This window comes from Temnothorax americanus, unplaced genomic scaffold (assembly GCF_048541705.1).
Source record: "Temnothorax americanus isolate GAGA-0224 unplaced genomic scaffold, ASM4854170v1 Scaffold21, whole genome shotgun sequence".
In the NCBI taxonomy this organism is placed as follows: Eukaryota; Metazoa; Arthropoda; class Insecta; order Hymenoptera; family Formicidae; genus Temnothorax; species Temnothorax americanus.
Genome location: NW_027509349.1, coordinates 102,871 through 118,431, shown reverse-complemented (window position 1 = coordinate 118,431; position 15,561 = coordinate 102,871). Strand labels below are relative to the sequence as shown.

General features: G+C 38.9%; 3 protein-coding genes across 3 annotated transcripts; 1 reads left to right on the top strand and 2 right to left on the bottom strand.

The window, feature by feature from the left end:
• Positions 1–21: 21 nt before the first annotated feature.
• LOC143897637 (uncharacterized) lies at positions 22–14,702 on the bottom strand. The gene is made up of 12 exons (XM_077406442.1): positions 14,564–14,702; positions 13,604–13,709; positions 12,784–13,045; positions 12,088–12,379; positions 11,315–11,846; positions 3,798–3,809; positions 3,384–3,584; positions 2,930–3,279; positions 2,360–2,708; positions 1,698–1,865; positions 1,372–1,539; positions 22–1,300 (listed from the first exon to the last, which is right to left on the bottom strand). Exons 2-12 carry the CDS (start codon positions 13,650–13,652, stop codon positions 315–317), a joined length of 3,369 nt encoding a protein of 1,122 aa, XP_077262568.1. The 5' UTR covers positions 13,653–13,709; positions 14,564–14,702; the 3' UTR covers positions 22–314.
• Mrpl39 (mitochondrial ribosomal protein L39) lies at positions 4,409–6,553 on the top strand. The gene is made up of 3 exons (XM_077406816.1): positions 4,409–4,635; positions 5,205–5,856; positions 6,145–6,553. Exons 1-3 carry the CDS (start codon positions 4,625–4,627, stop codon positions 6,487–6,489), a joined length of 1,008 nt encoding a protein of 335 aa, XP_077262942.1. The 5' UTR covers positions 4,409–4,624; the 3' UTR covers positions 6,490–6,553.
• LOC143897865 (uncharacterized) lies at positions 6,754–11,317 on the bottom strand. Its single transcript, XM_077406813.1, has 7 exons — positions 10,052–11,317; positions 9,268–9,483; positions 8,590–8,781; positions 8,307–8,412; positions 7,894–8,088; positions 7,489–7,700; positions 6,754–7,086 (listed from the first exon to the last, which is right to left on the bottom strand). Exons 1-7 carry the CDS (start codon positions 10,207–10,209, stop codon positions 6,888–6,890), a joined length of 1,278 nt encoding a protein of 425 aa, XP_077262939.1. The 5' UTR covers positions 10,210–11,317; the 3' UTR covers positions 6,754–6,887.
• Positions 14,703–15,561: the final 859 nt, after the last annotated feature.

Sequence of the window (15,561 nt, the reverse complement as noted above, 5' to 3'; positions counted from 1 at the left end):
TTCAATTTTCAATAATTATATCAAGCGCTACATAGTCACAATATTTCATAATCAGTCTTTAATTTGCAATTCCTATAAAGATTGTAAACCGTATCTATAAGTATCGCAACGATTTACGTCAATATAATTTATATTTAAAAAAGTGAAAAGGATGAGATATCTTGTTTCAGTCATAATTTCGTTATAAAGAATTTGTTATAAGAGAGAAAGATTTACTATAAGTTCCATATGTTTTCTCGCTAGTTTACCTCATATTGCCGTCGAACTTGCTCCAGTTCTGATCATAGCATTCGAAGGAGTCGATTTACGTGAGATCAGCAAGGCTTCAGCGTCTCCGCGATTCTGCGTCTCCAGTGCATGTCGCTTTGTTTCTTCGCGCAGCTGTTCTGAGAATCCTTTGGCAGTGTCGTGTGATTCGTTGCATCCAAATTGCTGTTCGCTGAATTTTCGCTCGAACATCCCTCCGATTGCTGTGTTGTATGCTTCTTGATCGTAGAGACGCAATTAGATTCTCGCAAAGAAACGGTGCCTGGATCCTCATGATCCTTGAAATTCCTTTTTTCACGATTCCTTTCGTCCTCTTGTTCATCCTCGTCTCTATTCTGATTGCTTCTTTCTTCCTCTTCGCATCTCGCGAGTCTCTCCTTGTAGACATCAGTCGTGAAATCCTTCTGATCCGTCGCTCTCGCAAGAAGTGCCCCAGTGTGCGAGGATGTGGCCGCCGCAAAACTGTGATTTTCTTGCGGCGCTAGATTATTGTTAGAATACGAATTCACCTTGGAGTTCCTGTCCTTAAGGTAGCTGCGCACAAAGCAATTGTGGCTGCTGGCACTTTGCGGATACAACTTCTCCTCAATCCGACAGTTAAGCACGACTGCCTCAGCGATCGGAATCGGCTCTGTGTAGGTGAACATTTTCTTGTCGGTCCTGTCCTCTAGCCGTCTGATATTGATGGGCCCGTTGATCACCGGTACCGCGTTACTCACTTCACTGGTAGCTCTTATCACAGGCGTGATGTTGCCCATGGAGTCGAGCCGTGAGTTGATCTGATCGCGAGAGCTCACGAATGTCGCGGTGACTTTACCGGTGCTCTTCGCCTGCGTCTTCCTCGACTTCTGTTTCTGTCGTTGCTGACTACCCTTCGTCGTCGAACAGGCTCGGTCCGCTTCAACGACTGGCGTTTTGCCTGGCGCTACCTCGCAACTGAAGTCCTCCGTATGATGGTGCCTGATATGTCGATTCAGATTGTCCTTACGTCTAAACAGCGTCTGGCAGTACTCGCAGGAGAACGGTTTCTCGTCTGGAGGAAACAAGCGAAAACTTGCGAATTCGAGACTTTGTCATCGAGTGAAAACAGCGTATTTGACGCACCTGAATGCACAGTTAAGTGTCGTCGTAATTCGCTCTTTGACAGGAAAACTTTGTTACAGTGAGCGCAAGAGAACGGCCTTTCTTTCCCATGAGTCCGTTTGTGCCGTATTAACAAAGATCTGTCTTTGAAGCTCTTGTCGCACTGGTCGCACCTGTGCGGCCGTTCGCCTGCAGTAATAATTCATTCGTTATTATTCATGGACTCTTTTGAAAGTGAAAAAGATATGATAAATAATCTCAGCTTAGATTTCAAAAACAAAATTTCTGCTTAAACACAACTTTTGCATGGAATTCACGAAAAAAAGAAAGATCTTTTCAATACTTACTCGTATGCGTCTGCATGTGGCGTTTCAGATTAGTTAATACGCGAAAAGACTTGTCACAGGACTTGCATTTATATACAGTCATCGCGTTGTGTACGTTTAAGTGATTCTTCAAATCATCCTTCTTGCTATACCGTTTATTGCATTCGGGACATACAAACTGTTTCTCCTCTAGGATATGTAATTACAGTTATATACAAATACATAGAGCGGTTCGCGTATTATCATCACCTGAAATATTACCTTGAATAACTATAGTTTTGAAATAGAAATTTTATTTTTAGTAGTGAGGTCATTTTGATAACGTTCAGTTCTCATTTGTTCTCCGTGATAAATGTCTGAAAAATGATGGCAAACTTTTTGAACACTTAGGTACATTTTGGAATATTTTCTAAAATTTTCCCACACTTAACAATATTTCGGGATCATATTGGATGATCTTATTCCTCACGAAAGCTATAATAATTTACAAGAATTTATACACAAAAATAGGTAATTTTGTTTAAAAAAATAACCGACATTTATCTTAAAAATTTACTCAAATAGAATTTCTTTCTATCCTTGGTCGCCCCAAGATTATTCAAGATAATAGTTCAAGAATCACGATACGTGAATCATGTTAATGTATAGTATACATCAATTAGATAATTCTAAAGCGCACTTACTGCTGTGAGAAAACATATGTCTGTTGAGCTTGTTCTGCTGAGGGAAAGCCTTCTCACAGAGTTTGCACTTGTATGGCTTATATCCCCTGTGAACCCTCTCATGATATTCGAAGTGAGAACGTTTGACGAAACTCTTGTCGCAAAGGGTACACTGATAGGGCCTGATGCCTGTTACACAGGCATCGTGATAGCATTTGCCCTTCTTGTTGCGGAAGATCTTACCGCACGCATTGCACTTGTACTTTTCCGGAGTGCCCGGCACTATCGTTATGTGACTACGATTACGAGATTTGACATTTTTGCTCTTTTCCACGGCCTCCTCATTGACTTTTGCTTTCGCCTGACCGTTCTGTAAAAAAGACAGAAATACACTCAATTGGCTTGCGTAGCAAACGATTGCTATTTGGTTTTACTAATAAATTTTTCAATCCAATTTTTAATTTCTATGTATAGCACTGGAAATTAACTAGCAGTTAATTGATAATTTAGAAAATCTTCGTATCAATATAGTAATAAAATATGTAACACATAAGTATAAGTGTACTAAAAAAATTATAGGGTGGTATCTACATTTTTTACAAGTAGATTCTGTGGATTCTTCGAATCACGATCACTGTCAATTCTCAAGTGGTTTTCAATGTTCAACGCTACATTGTAAGACTCTATTTTTGGAATGTACACTTCGCTGGAATCGTCGTTAGTATTTGAGTCATTTGTTACAGATTCGTAGGCTCCTTCGTTGTTGTCAAAAGTGACATTCTCATAATGATTCGACGATCCGCATTTGGCAGAGTTTGAATCTGAACGATTTTCCTTAGACTTGGAATCCTTGTTGATGACCAGTTCCAACGGCAACACAATCTCTTCGGTGGGTGATTTTCGTGCATCATTTAGGTCTCCGTTCGCGATACGTGGCTCTTCTGCATTGATAAAATTATTATTACAAGAGGAAACAATTACTCAAATCATATAAATTTCGATTGAAGAAAAAATGTAACAAGAACAAAACTCGAACAGTGTTTACTTTGGCAGATTTTACATCCGTGCTCTTCGTATAGCAGGCACATTCGACACTTTGCGTGGCCACAGCTATCTTTCACGAGCCTTGAAAAAGATGTGTTTGTATGTTGTCCGCAATTTGGACATTTCTCGCTTGTTGCGGCACATCTTCCGAACGCCTCGAACACCATACTCGATTTTTCCGCACCATGTATATTCAAGACTTACAATCTTTGCCTGAATAAATCTAAAAACAAAGATATACAATATCTATACCAAGTAATTTACGCGTGAGAAAATGGTACTGCTTTTAATGACAACGAACTTTGTCAACGGTGCGTAACAATCTAATTAATTAGTAATCTCTGAACAGAACTTTGGCCGTTGAGCATTCCACATTGTTTTCATATATACGCAAGCTTGATTCTCTTTAATTTACCTTTGAATGACCCTGCACAAGAACAAAATTGGAGCTTATTATTTGTCTGACAGCGATGTCGACAGATCACTATTGTTAATAATGAAAAATATTAAAATTACATTGCTCCATTTTTTACTGATTGTCAGTTATGAATATCACACATTTACAGTTTGTTCATATTTTATTTTTATATTCATTTACATTATACATTTACATATGTGATATATACATATATCGTGTTTATATCGTTTATAAAATCACATATTTTTTCTTTAACAATAATTAATAACTGATAATGTACATTCATTTACATACTTTGTCCCACCTCATCTCTACTTCCTTCAATCAGTTTCCGTCTTTATTGTATGTACAAAATATCACTTCTTTTTCTTTGATGACAACTTGGCACCTGCCTTCTTATAAAATGTCATAAGTGCCCCTTTAACACCAGGTTACGACCATAGAATAATAAATATGAGATTTAGCCCTTATTTTATCTTTTTTGGCCTGTTTAGCTGAACTTCTTCTTGCACGGGGTTCATCTTTTCTCCTTTTCTCTCCAACGTGAGAAGAAAAAGAGAAAAGATGAACCGTGCATCAGCGAACAGGCCTGCAAAAATGGCGACAAAGCGAGTAGTCTAGCATAAGTTTATGGTTTAACAGATGCACGTTTTATTATTGCCGACAGTTATAGTTTCTACAAATTGGAATTCTAATTAAAGAACACGGTGCTGTTATTGTTATATACGTAAAAAAAATCGTTTCGATGTTTTCTAAATAGGTAAACGCGCACGTCAGGTCGCACGAAACCTACGGAAGTCTAGGCTTGCAGTTCTAACCTCAACATGTTCCACGGGTATGTATTTTTATTTAAATTTATTTAATTTTATTTACGAATGTGTGTGTGTGTTTTAGATAATCCAATATTACAGTCTTTTTGACAGTAAGTATCGATTTCAGAATTGAAAACGCCTCCCATATTTAAATCCCGTATTTATAGTCGCATTTCTGTTAAGAAACTGCCGAAACTAACCTTAAAGATGTGAAACAATTTAATAAACAAATCTTGAGAATCAACTTGATATTCGTAACGTCTGTAATCATAATTCAAGTGAGAAACTTGGATGAAATTTATTTTGAGATGCAGTTTGAATATTGAATTTTCTTTATTTGAGGGAAGAGATTATACTTGAATTAAAAAACATTATATGTAATAAGAATTCTCAGCAATTTCCAAATTAGTTACAAAGAATACTTATTAAAAAATATATTTTATGTAATATATTATTTAATATTGTAATACATATATATATATAATGTAAGAATATAAAATAATTAGTATTATAATATGTTATGATAAAAAAAAATAAAAATTATAATTTAGTCCTGACTATGCATTAATTGAGAATAATCTATCGCGCGCAGGTGCAAGAGATTCTGTGCGAGTGGCCTGAGGCTACCTGCACAGATCGCGTCGGCGAGATACGCCGGTACGCAGTCCAAGGCAGAAGCGAGGAAACGGAGAAGCCAGCTTTTCGACCAAGAGAAGCGAAGGCAACGATCGGAACTGGGTAGAATCGAAAAGATAGAAGTGAAGTACAAGTCGGCGGAAGACGAGATTGTAATGGCGATGAATCGGAACATTTCTACGCCTTACGATTGTGCCAGGCACATTTCCGAAGGCGTCGCCAAGATGTCCGCTATTGCCTCGGTGGACGGTCACGTTTGGGACATGCACAGGCCGTTTACAGGCAGCTGCGAATTGGAACTGGTGACGATGCAAAGCCCGCGGATACGCGCGGTTAACTATGCCTTCTGGCGGACTTGTTCGTTGATCCTGGGCGCTGTGGCGGACAGCGCGTTCAAGGATCACATAAATGTACATTTACACAGCTTTCCCATGCCGGTAATCAGCTCTGGTAGCTTCACTTACGACGTATTCGTCGATCTGCCGGACTGGCGGCCAACCGACTCTGAGTTACGCGCTATGTCTGCGCTCTTTGTCAAGTTGTCGAATTGCGAATTGCAACTGGAAAGATTGGAAGTGCCTTGCAGCGTCGCGCTGGATATGTTTCAGGTAGAGATGGAATAAAATCGGCAATTAGTTTGTCAGTGAAACGCAACGCTCTTAGTTAAATCTGATATTTAAATTTTTATGTGGAACTCACATATATTTAAATTACGTTTATACTTTAATGCTGGAACAATTATTTCTGTAACGTTATATCTGATTTCGAAACAAGATAAAATTAAACAAGTTTTTTCAACTTTCTATGCTTTTACAAATTTGCTGATATTATTTTACGAAATTCAAATACTATTTTTTAGAACTATTTGAGAAAGGTTTGGTCATGTCTGCTTTCAGGATAATTCTTTTAAATCCGAGCAGATACCCAATATCGCCAAACGCAACGACAACGATAAGGTAACATTGTATCGCCTGGGAGACCATGTGGACATCAGCAAAGGTCCCATGGTGGGCAATAGCGGCTTGATAGGACGCGTTACTGTATCGGCAGTGCATAAACTTACAAATGCGGCCGTGGATGGTCTGTATCGCTTCCAGGGCATTGCTCTCCCTAAAGGTATTCTGCTTAATCATTTTGCCTACAATATCCTGGAGAAACGCGCTAAGAAATTGAATGCTACCACCACGTGGCAACCTCAAGCACAGGACGAAGAGATCAGCGTAAAGGCGTCCGCGAATTAAAGACACTCAATATTTCATTCAATATTTAAGGAAGTACTCGTGTAAATAAATGCTCTTTCAGTCATTCGATTGTAAATGTATCATTCTTTTGTTGCATTTGTACAGATTGAGGTTCCTATCCCTACCGCAGCTATTTTCTTATTACTATTGGATTATGATGTTAGCGAAAAATTAAATTTTTGCCGTGCAATATATACGGTACAGAATAATTTTTTTTTACAACTATTTTTATCTAATAAATCATTAGAGATGGGGTTTGAAAACTTGAGCATTCGAATAGTAAAATGTACGGACCGTTTTATTTCATCTTCAGTTACACAACAATAAAAGTTGATTGCTAATTGCTAAATATATTATTGTACATTAGATATATGAATGTACATATGTATATATGTAATTCAATGACATTGCGAACGGTTTTCTCGAGGCCCGCGCACCTCCCAGGTGAGGGTATCCGGCAATCTATTGGTTTTGGATACCACGCATTTTGTACTTAGTTTCAGATACAATTCCTGATGCGAGTTCGTATCGCAGCCGTCAAGACTGTCATTTTTCAGATTTGTCCTTGCCGCTAGCGGCGCCAATTCTGGCGAACATCTAAGTAACCGATAATTTGCTTTTATTATTTTACAGCAATATTATATAATGATCATTATATTAATTATAATATTAAAAAGAGGAAATTATAGTTATCGTTGTTAAATGATTAGTTTATAATATCGTTGAACGAAGCGAAGAGATTAAATTGTTTTTATAAATATCTCTTTCAATCTCGGACATTTTATCTCGTAAGACGGAGGCTCGAGAAGATTATACTTTCAAGAATCTGAAAAAAGTGGCTTTATATTTCTAGTAGCTTCAGAACAGTTATAGTTCGAGAAAAGACAACAAGGTTTTTAAACCAACTGTTCATAGATTTGGGAAGGTTTCGCAACTTTATTACCGTACTCTTTACTACTGTAATCTTTATAAATAATTGTTTTGTTCTTGTTGAATTGCCTTAATTGGACTCCAATGATTAGAACGAAGCAAGGCGGCATATTGGTTTCCTCTTCAAATTCTTCGCCGGTGTTCCCCGCGTTACTGGCCCTCGTGTGCTTGAATCTACTCTCGTAAGCGTACTTGCTCATGTTACCATAGTAGAAGAACTGCCCTCCGTATTCGCCGTACCCCGAATACATGGAGGCCGGCGGCAATCTTCGGGACGGCGCCTGATGGAGATGCGAGAAATCTCAATTGACGGAAATATAAGTTTTCTACTACATATCGACTGAACGAGTTTTCGATGAGTTAACGGACTCTTTTGTCGGTGTAATAATTAGTAAACTTGACAGTTTGCAAAGTCTTTCGACAGATCTGGGCTGTCTGGACAACCGTTCAGCAATTACGTCAAGTTTTACGAACCGTCGCCCGAAGAACGAGCTTGCGTTCGTAGTGCAATTTATGGAACAGATGCTTGTTGTAGCTGTTGACCAGCCGGCGTAATCTCAGATACATGTATCGCTGCTTGTCCCGCCAGAGACACTCGTTCCTCGCATTAGGCACTCGCAAGCACGTGAACCATGCGCGTCTTAGGACGTATTTCAGATGCATACTGACCTGGAATAGATGAACTTATATATATGTATAATATATAAATATGATATATATTTCATAGCTCTATCTCGATTCAAAATTCTTATAACTCATTTTTGTTATAAAATTTAAAATCTTTTTATAAATAGTATTCGAAACGATTTTCATCGTATATTCAAAACAGTTCGTATCTTGAGTTTATAAATATATCGCATCCTCTTGAAAGAATATTGATCCCTCACCATGGGGTTGCCTGTTCTCGACGAAACTCTGAACGATAGCACCTGCCGACCCTCCTCCAGACAGTCCAACACGTCGACGATCTTACACCCCGAGACCAGCGCAGATCTATTGACGGTTTGTTTTTACTGATCGTTGATTAAACGAACGTGTGAGCGATAACTATTCGATTGATAATTGTTGATTCATTAATTGATCGCTAATAAATGGTAAAGTTCGGTAATCGTAAAATTCCATGGTTATTGCCCTGACGAGACTGACGAGGCGAAAAGGAGGAGACGTTACTCATTTATTCTGCGTTCGGTGACCTTCTCGAAATGGTCCATGAAATTCTCGCAACTGCGCGTGAAGATCTGCAGGTCGACGTAGTTGAAGACACGCGATTCTTTGCAAGGATTAAGGATCGTCTGTAGCAGGCAGTTGAGATTATCGAGGACCTTACCGCCGTAGAAGCACGAGACGGGCAAACTGCGCGACCTTTGAGCAAGGTAATATCGACCTGTTTTTTATGTATATATTTACGTAATATTAACAATTCTCTTAAAATTAATGCCCGGTCAAGTAAGCAAAATATATTTCAAGTTCGGAAGAGAATATTTGAATAAAGATCGATTGATTAATACGGTCCTTTAATATCATAATGTATAAAAGGTATGTTTAAGTTCAAGATCCCTAATTTTCAGAAGTTTCAAAAAATATTTAGACTATACTAGAGAAGATACGGTATTTGGCGTTGGCATACAAAAATACAAATAACAGCACATATTTTTAAAGCGTGAAGATATGGGAAACAATGTTAAACACAAGCAACTTTCAAGTCTGGTGACAAATATACTTAAATAGGACTAATTCAATAATCTTAAGGGTTTTACAACAATGATCTAACATTAGGATCTAACGTATTTTTATTGTTACTATTACTGCTACTATTAGAGAAGATTCGAGGCTGAGAAACTTGGAAACCTTGGATGGGTGTATCGCCACGTGACCGCCTTCAGCATCCGATATTGGGACCGAATCAGTTCCAGCGCGTTGAAAATTTTATTGCACTCTAGTAACTCCATGTCAGTTTTTACACTGTTCATGAGGTTTTCCGTACGCTTTATTGCAGTCTCAAGCTTGGTCCCAGCTACTAGAAATTCGCTGTTCAACACCGTGGCAGCGATGTCGCGGCAACGTCTGTTTAAGAAGGATCAAGAGAGAGATAAGAAAGTGGCTATCGTTATTTAGATTCTATACTTTTTTGGGAGTATGGATCTTTAGAATAAAGAGAGCTGAAGAGCCTGAGAGAAAAAGAGATTTTTAGGACGTATAAATAAGATTTATAAAGTAAATCCAAGAAAAACAAAGAAATTCAAAAATCGCCTTTTAAACCTAAAGGTTTCAAGTTAGATCTCAATTATTTGGGATTAAAATCCTCTTTCCAAGATTTCTAATTCTGAGATTAAAGACTCGAGAGTAAAATATTAAAATAGATTTAGGATCGCGAGGCTTGCAACAATACAGAAATTACTTGTACGAGATTTATCAATACATAAAATGATAAAATAACAATTTCTAAATGAACAACATCTATAAAAAATCCTATAAATAAAAAAAATTACTTCTTAAACGTTCAATAATTAAACCGACGGTATTTTTTTCATTCGTGCATATTTAGATAATTCTAAACGCAGATAATTCTGATAGAAATTCTTCATAAATTTTAAAACAGCCTTTATTTTTGCAAGATTTGGCAGGGATCTACCTGGAGACTAAACGAACAATGCCGGCAACGTCGTGTAACGGCAGCATTTTTAGAATGATGCTGAGGATTTCCGGCGGTAAAATGTCCAACGTGCATCCCTTGTGTCCTCGTGCGCTCTGTCTGCATCGTGAGGATACTCTTCGGCGTTTCGCGCTCATTTAGCTCTTTTCAGATTCAATGTCGTTCTCGCTCGCGAGTTGCGAGCAATCACAACCGATCGCGATCAATCATGAAAATTATGTGCGTTTTCGCATGTCAACCACGATCGATGGAATTTATTTTCGGTTATGGAACAGGAATTCCCAGAAATTTTGCAAGAATCTTTAGAGGAATAAGAATTCCCTAATTTGCGTGAAACAAAGGAGTCTTATATTACAATTTTATCATTGAGACGTTAGCTCCAGCCCGAAAACAAGCGAGAAGTTATGACCGCGAAACGAAATACGTGCATCAATTCAAAATCCGTTTCTGAAAAGATATAAGTATATTTTTCTCTGTTTTTTAATCTGTATAAAATAAGGCTTGCCACATACAAAATTACATAGCTGCATAGACATAGCATGTGGAGATCAAGGAATAAAAAATACAAGATAATTTCTCTCGCTTAAGATTTATTTTTATATATATATATTTTTCGTAAAGTATAGAATAATTGAATATAATCAGCATAACGTTCACATGGTTTTGATTTGTTAATTATTAAAGTCAGTTAAATTCTTGTTTGTCATCCAACTTGAAAAAGTTGAGGTTTGGGCATATTACTTTCCGGTCGTTGAGATACACTGGAATCGTGAGAACTTCAAGTAAATTCTCTCTCATTAAAACCTTCAGAATTCTAAAGATCCAAAAGAAGGATCCAAATGTATAAGATGTTCGTCCAAAATTTCATAAATTGAAAATAAGTTTAAAATTTTAAATAATTACAAATTTCAATTTTCAAGAAATTCAATTTCTTCAAGATTCCATCTCTCAAGTAACTAAAATTCCAAGGGGATCCAAAGTAAGAATTCGACTTTCCAAGCATTCAAAGTTTCAAAGGGGTTCCATCTTCTGAAAGAGAACCAACATTCCAAGGATCTAAGCATCCCAAGTTCCAAAAAGCCGAGGTACCAAAGGCCCAAAAGAATGCAACCGATGCAACATAAAAAAGAATCTGGATCCCGTCGATCCGAAAGTTCTCAAGAAGTCAAACTCTTACAATTAGTTGAACATGATGAGGATCCATAGTAATCTTTCTAGACGACAAAGGCCTCTCCGACTCTTATGCGCCAAAATTTACCGGCATTAGCAATGTGAATTTGGCCTGATCAATGTTCGCCTCTTCGGCCGCGCAGGGTCCAATGCTATCTAACAGACTCTGTATCGCGCTCTGGTTACTGGGATGCTTTCTCTTGGTATGTTCGCGACGGTGCTTGAGCTCTTTGAACGTTTTACCGCACTGCTCGCAGGCGTACGGCCTGGCGGCTTCGTGAGAGCGCACATGACCCTCGTAGTGGCTCTTTCTGACGAATTTCTTACCGCATTGACCGCAATCAAACTGGAAACGGCCTTCGTGAGCGGCCACGTGCGAGCTCAGAGTCCATTTGGTTTTGAAAGTCTTTGAACAGTAATCGCACCTGATCTTCGAATCGTTCTTATCTGCCCTTCGAGGATCTTTCTTCAGCAACAGCATCTCCTCCAGAAGAAAGTCGTCCTCAGCAGAGTTTTTCGTCGCCGAGGACTTATCCATCGTCACTTGACTCTGCAGCATATTCCTATGCTCCTCGTGTTTCAAGTGACTGTTCTTTGACGTTGTCTAAACAAATAATAACATATAGATAATTATTTACACGCACATTGAGAACCATACAACAAATTTGATATACAAAATGAATGTCTCGCTCTTATTCTCTCGCTAAAAATTGTCGATTATTTCAATTCTTTTTCTACCGCTCGAATTTACAAAGAGAGATACATGGAGATTGTTTCAGTGACGTACTCTTCGAGATTAAAGGCGCAAGGATTTAAGAATTAAAAGAATATTGAATAAGACGTACTTTGCCATGTGAGGCCAAATGGGCTTTCAGCTTATCCTCATCGTTGTACCTCTTCTTACATCGCGGACAGGGATATCCACCCTTGTCTTCCGTGCCGCGCAGAAGGGCGCCTGGTAAAGTCGCTTCGCTCGCTGTGTTTTCGACATCGACTTTCCGTTGGTCAGTTTGCTGCAGCTTCTCCTTACGCGTGTGCCGAATTATATGCCGCTTCAAATCGTGCGCTCTGGAGAATGCCCGTCCGTACCGCGCACACGTGGGAAAAGGACAGCCTTTCGTTCTGTCGTTCCTCGGACTGGGAGAAGAGAAGAATTTAAGTATTTAAGTTTTCCCCAATCCTAAACTGTTAAATATCGCAACATTGTTCAGTAGCAATCGCTCGTTGAAATTAATTGGAAAGAGAAGAGTGGAAATTGACTTTCGATGAAAAATAGTTTGGAGTTGCGTATAGCTGAGATATCGAGAAGATCTTGAAAAGATTTAATAATTTGAAGGATTTGAAAATTTGATTATTAAGAAATTATCGAGAGTCGACACAAAATTGAACTTCTATCCTAAGAATATTCTTATATATCGGGAGTAAAGTTGTATCCGACTCAACACGCGCGCAACATACGTATACGCTTCACCCGCGGATCGTATCGAGAGGCTCTAGGTTGCGGGAAGGAGATCTATGGAAAATCTCATTGTTTTCCATACCTTCGAGTAGGATTGGCAGCTGGGGCTGGCCGTTTCGTATCTTTGCCGCAATCCTTGCAATTCTTGTCGGCTTTCTGACTAGCCGTTGTGGTCAGCTGCGCTGATAACGGTATCACGATGGAAATGGTTTCGTTGGACCCTGGGGTGACGATAGGCCCAACGTGGATCGCTGGCGGCGTCGCTAACGATATACCACTTTCGTTGTTCCTACTCATCTTACGAACAACCAAGTCCTTGGGAAGGCTATTTACTAAGGTAGAATCTACACAATGCGTTACAAATTATTAATACAGAGAAGCCTTGTTTTTTAATTAATTAATCTTTTATTCCAACGAGAGAGAGATCAATACTATCATTATCTATGGATTATTAATCATAAACGTGAAACGTTAATTTCGAAAACAAGATAAACCAAGAGATCGGAAGGTTTAATTAATTAAAGTTTTCAATTAAAGAGACTGCGTGCGTCGCACGAATGACAATAATTTTCTCATTGTTGAACGCAGTTAATTTAATTAGCGGGATATGTGCATGTAAAATGGTTAAAGAAACATCTGCGTGCAACGCAGGATTAAAAATTTTGGATATAATTTAGATACGATTGCAAATCAATCTTGATTGTGATTTCATAATTATTGAGTGAAAAATATGCACGGGTAAGTACCTCCTATCTCTGTGAAATATAAATGTTACGGTAAAAGTATAAAATTATTACATTTATCAAAGATTTTGGAGAAAGCAAATAACAAAAACAAACACATGTATATATACTATATTAATAATAAACATATGTTCCTTAATTATTAGCAAGTGTGCTTACTGAAACGCCTCGAAGGCGTGCCAATCAACGTAAACTCTGCAAACTGCATATCCCGTTAACACAAGTGTTTATGTTAATTGAATCCGTGCAATTTGATTTTATTTAACTGAAATAAAAAAAGCAGAAGTATAGTTTATAACATAATCTTGCTCGTACGATACCCAAAATAATAATTATCACGCCAAATATTAACCATAAACATTAATAAATGAATGAAAAATTCATCAAAGAGATATAAAAGGAAACAAGTATTTTTTTATTCAATAGATTGTGATTTTCTAATTGTTTTCGTGCGCACTCTTGCTGAATTAGTGTAGAATTGCAAAGAAAATATCAACTGCTTTGTTTCTTAACGCATAAAAACGCACAATATAATATATAATATATAATTGTAAAGGTACCGACACGATCCTGCCTCACTTTATAAATAAACTTTGCAAACGATAAAATAATTACACACCCTAATTTCATGCCTTCACTGTGACATACCGTACACCGTTGCACATACGTGCTATACATACATTCCATGAATTTCAGAAGGGTTAGCGTAAACCGCGATCGATGGAAGGTCGCCTGTCTACGCGTACCATCGCCTCCGCGAGGAACGAGGAATAAAAAAAAAAAAGAAGAAGAAGAAGAATAACACTAATCGGGAATCGCTCCGAGCGTCGACAAGCTCCGGGACGACGAGCCGGGAATTCGAACCCATCGAAGGTGTATGTATTGTACGTACGCGCGTCGGCCTCCCGATCCCCGTTCCCGTTTCGGACGAGCCGACATTACGATTTACGCGAGAGGGGAAAAGCGACGCGACGCCCGCGCCCGCGCGATCTCACGCTCGCGGAAAATAACGTATGATTCACGTACGCCGACCCGACTTTTGTCGTCGCGACGACGATGAGAAAGGGGATGAGAAAAGAGGAGGAGGGTTGCTCCTGCTCCGAAGCGCCGTGGCATTACCGAGAGTTCACTGAGGCGCCACGAAAGCGTCGCCGACGGCTCCACACTCCGCAGGCAGCAGGCAGGAGGCAGCAGGTTCCCGGCCCGCGAGCCGCGAGCGGGGGACGAGATCGGCGAGGGTCGGCGGAAGCGTCACTCTCCTCGGTCGCTCGCGCTTCTCTCTATCCGCTCAGTTTCCCGTTTCACGCGCGATGCGCGATTCTCCGGGAAAGGACGAAGCTCTTCCGCGACGGGGACGCACCTACGTTCGCGGGATCCGCGCGAACGCACCGGATCGGGGACGACGTGACGCGGTAGCGTTGCCTCGCGTAGCACGCGCGACGCCAGGAGTGGCCATTTTAAAAGCCCGAACGCCCGAACGAGGTATATAAGCGCTCGTGCGCATGTCGGAGGCCGCGACCGTCTCGTCTCGCCCTCGCGCCTCGCGTCTCCGAGTCTCCGCGCTCTCTCTCTGTGGGCGAGAGAGAATTTGAGAGAATCTGTCTCCCCTGATATCTAATTGTTCTTGCCGCGCACTTGAATGTGATACGTATTATTTTGAAAAGTTTTTTTTTTTTAATGGAGATCCTTGCCTATAATAATACTTTTGTATGAATTTTATATACTTTTTTTCTACTCAATAAACTGCGCGTCGATTATTTCTCGGTTATTATATCTACCTTTTTCAAGATTTTCAATTTATTTTTATCGATTATTGTTATTTAATTTATCAAGTAACTATATGAAATAAAATGAACTTAAATGCACATGTATACACACACATAATATAAATAAAAAAGTTCCTGAAATTTAAATAAATTCAAATAACGTTCAAATAAAATTCAAAAAAATAAAATTTAAATTTCGCATCTAGTTTATAAACACACGCAGACTTGTATTTATAAATAACAATGATTATGTATGTTCGCGCACAGTTTTCTACGTACTTCTCGCGCGCAAATATTGACATTATTGGGCGTTTTGTTTTGCAGTTTCAACGAAAAAAAAAAAAAAAAAAA

Bases quoted from the DNA above. Each gene is read 5' to 3' on its own strand.
- LOC143897865 (XM_077406813.1), bottom strand. From the start codon at position 10,209: ATGAGCGCGAAACGCCGAAGAGTATCCTCACGATGCAGACAGAGCGCA. The intron at 9,484-10,051 runs GTAGATCCCTGC...CTTCTTAAACAG, and splicing joins ATTGTTCGTTTAGTCTCCAG to ACGTTGCCGCGACATCGCTG. The intron at 8,089-8,306 runs GTGAGGGATCAA...CATCTATTCCAG, and splicing joins CGAGAACAGGCAACCCCATG to GTCAGTATGCATCTGAAATA.
- Mrpl39 (XM_077406816.1), top strand. The intron at 5,857-6,144 runs GTAGAGATGGAA...GTCTGCTTTCAG, and splicing joins TCGCGCTGGATATGTTTCAG to GATAATTCTTTTAAATCCGA.
- LOC143897637 (XM_077406442.1), bottom strand. From the start codon at position 13,652: ATGCAGTTTGCAGAGTTTACGTTGATTGGCACGCCTTCGAGGCGTTTC. The intron at 12,380-12,783 runs GTATGGAAAACA...CTCTTCTCCCAG, and splicing joins GCTGCCAATCCTACTCGAAG to TCCGAGGAACGACAGAACGA. The intron at 2,709-2,929 runs GTAGATACCACC...TCTTTTTTACAG, and splicing joins AGAATCTACTTGTAAAAAAT to AACGGTCAGGCGAAAGCAAA.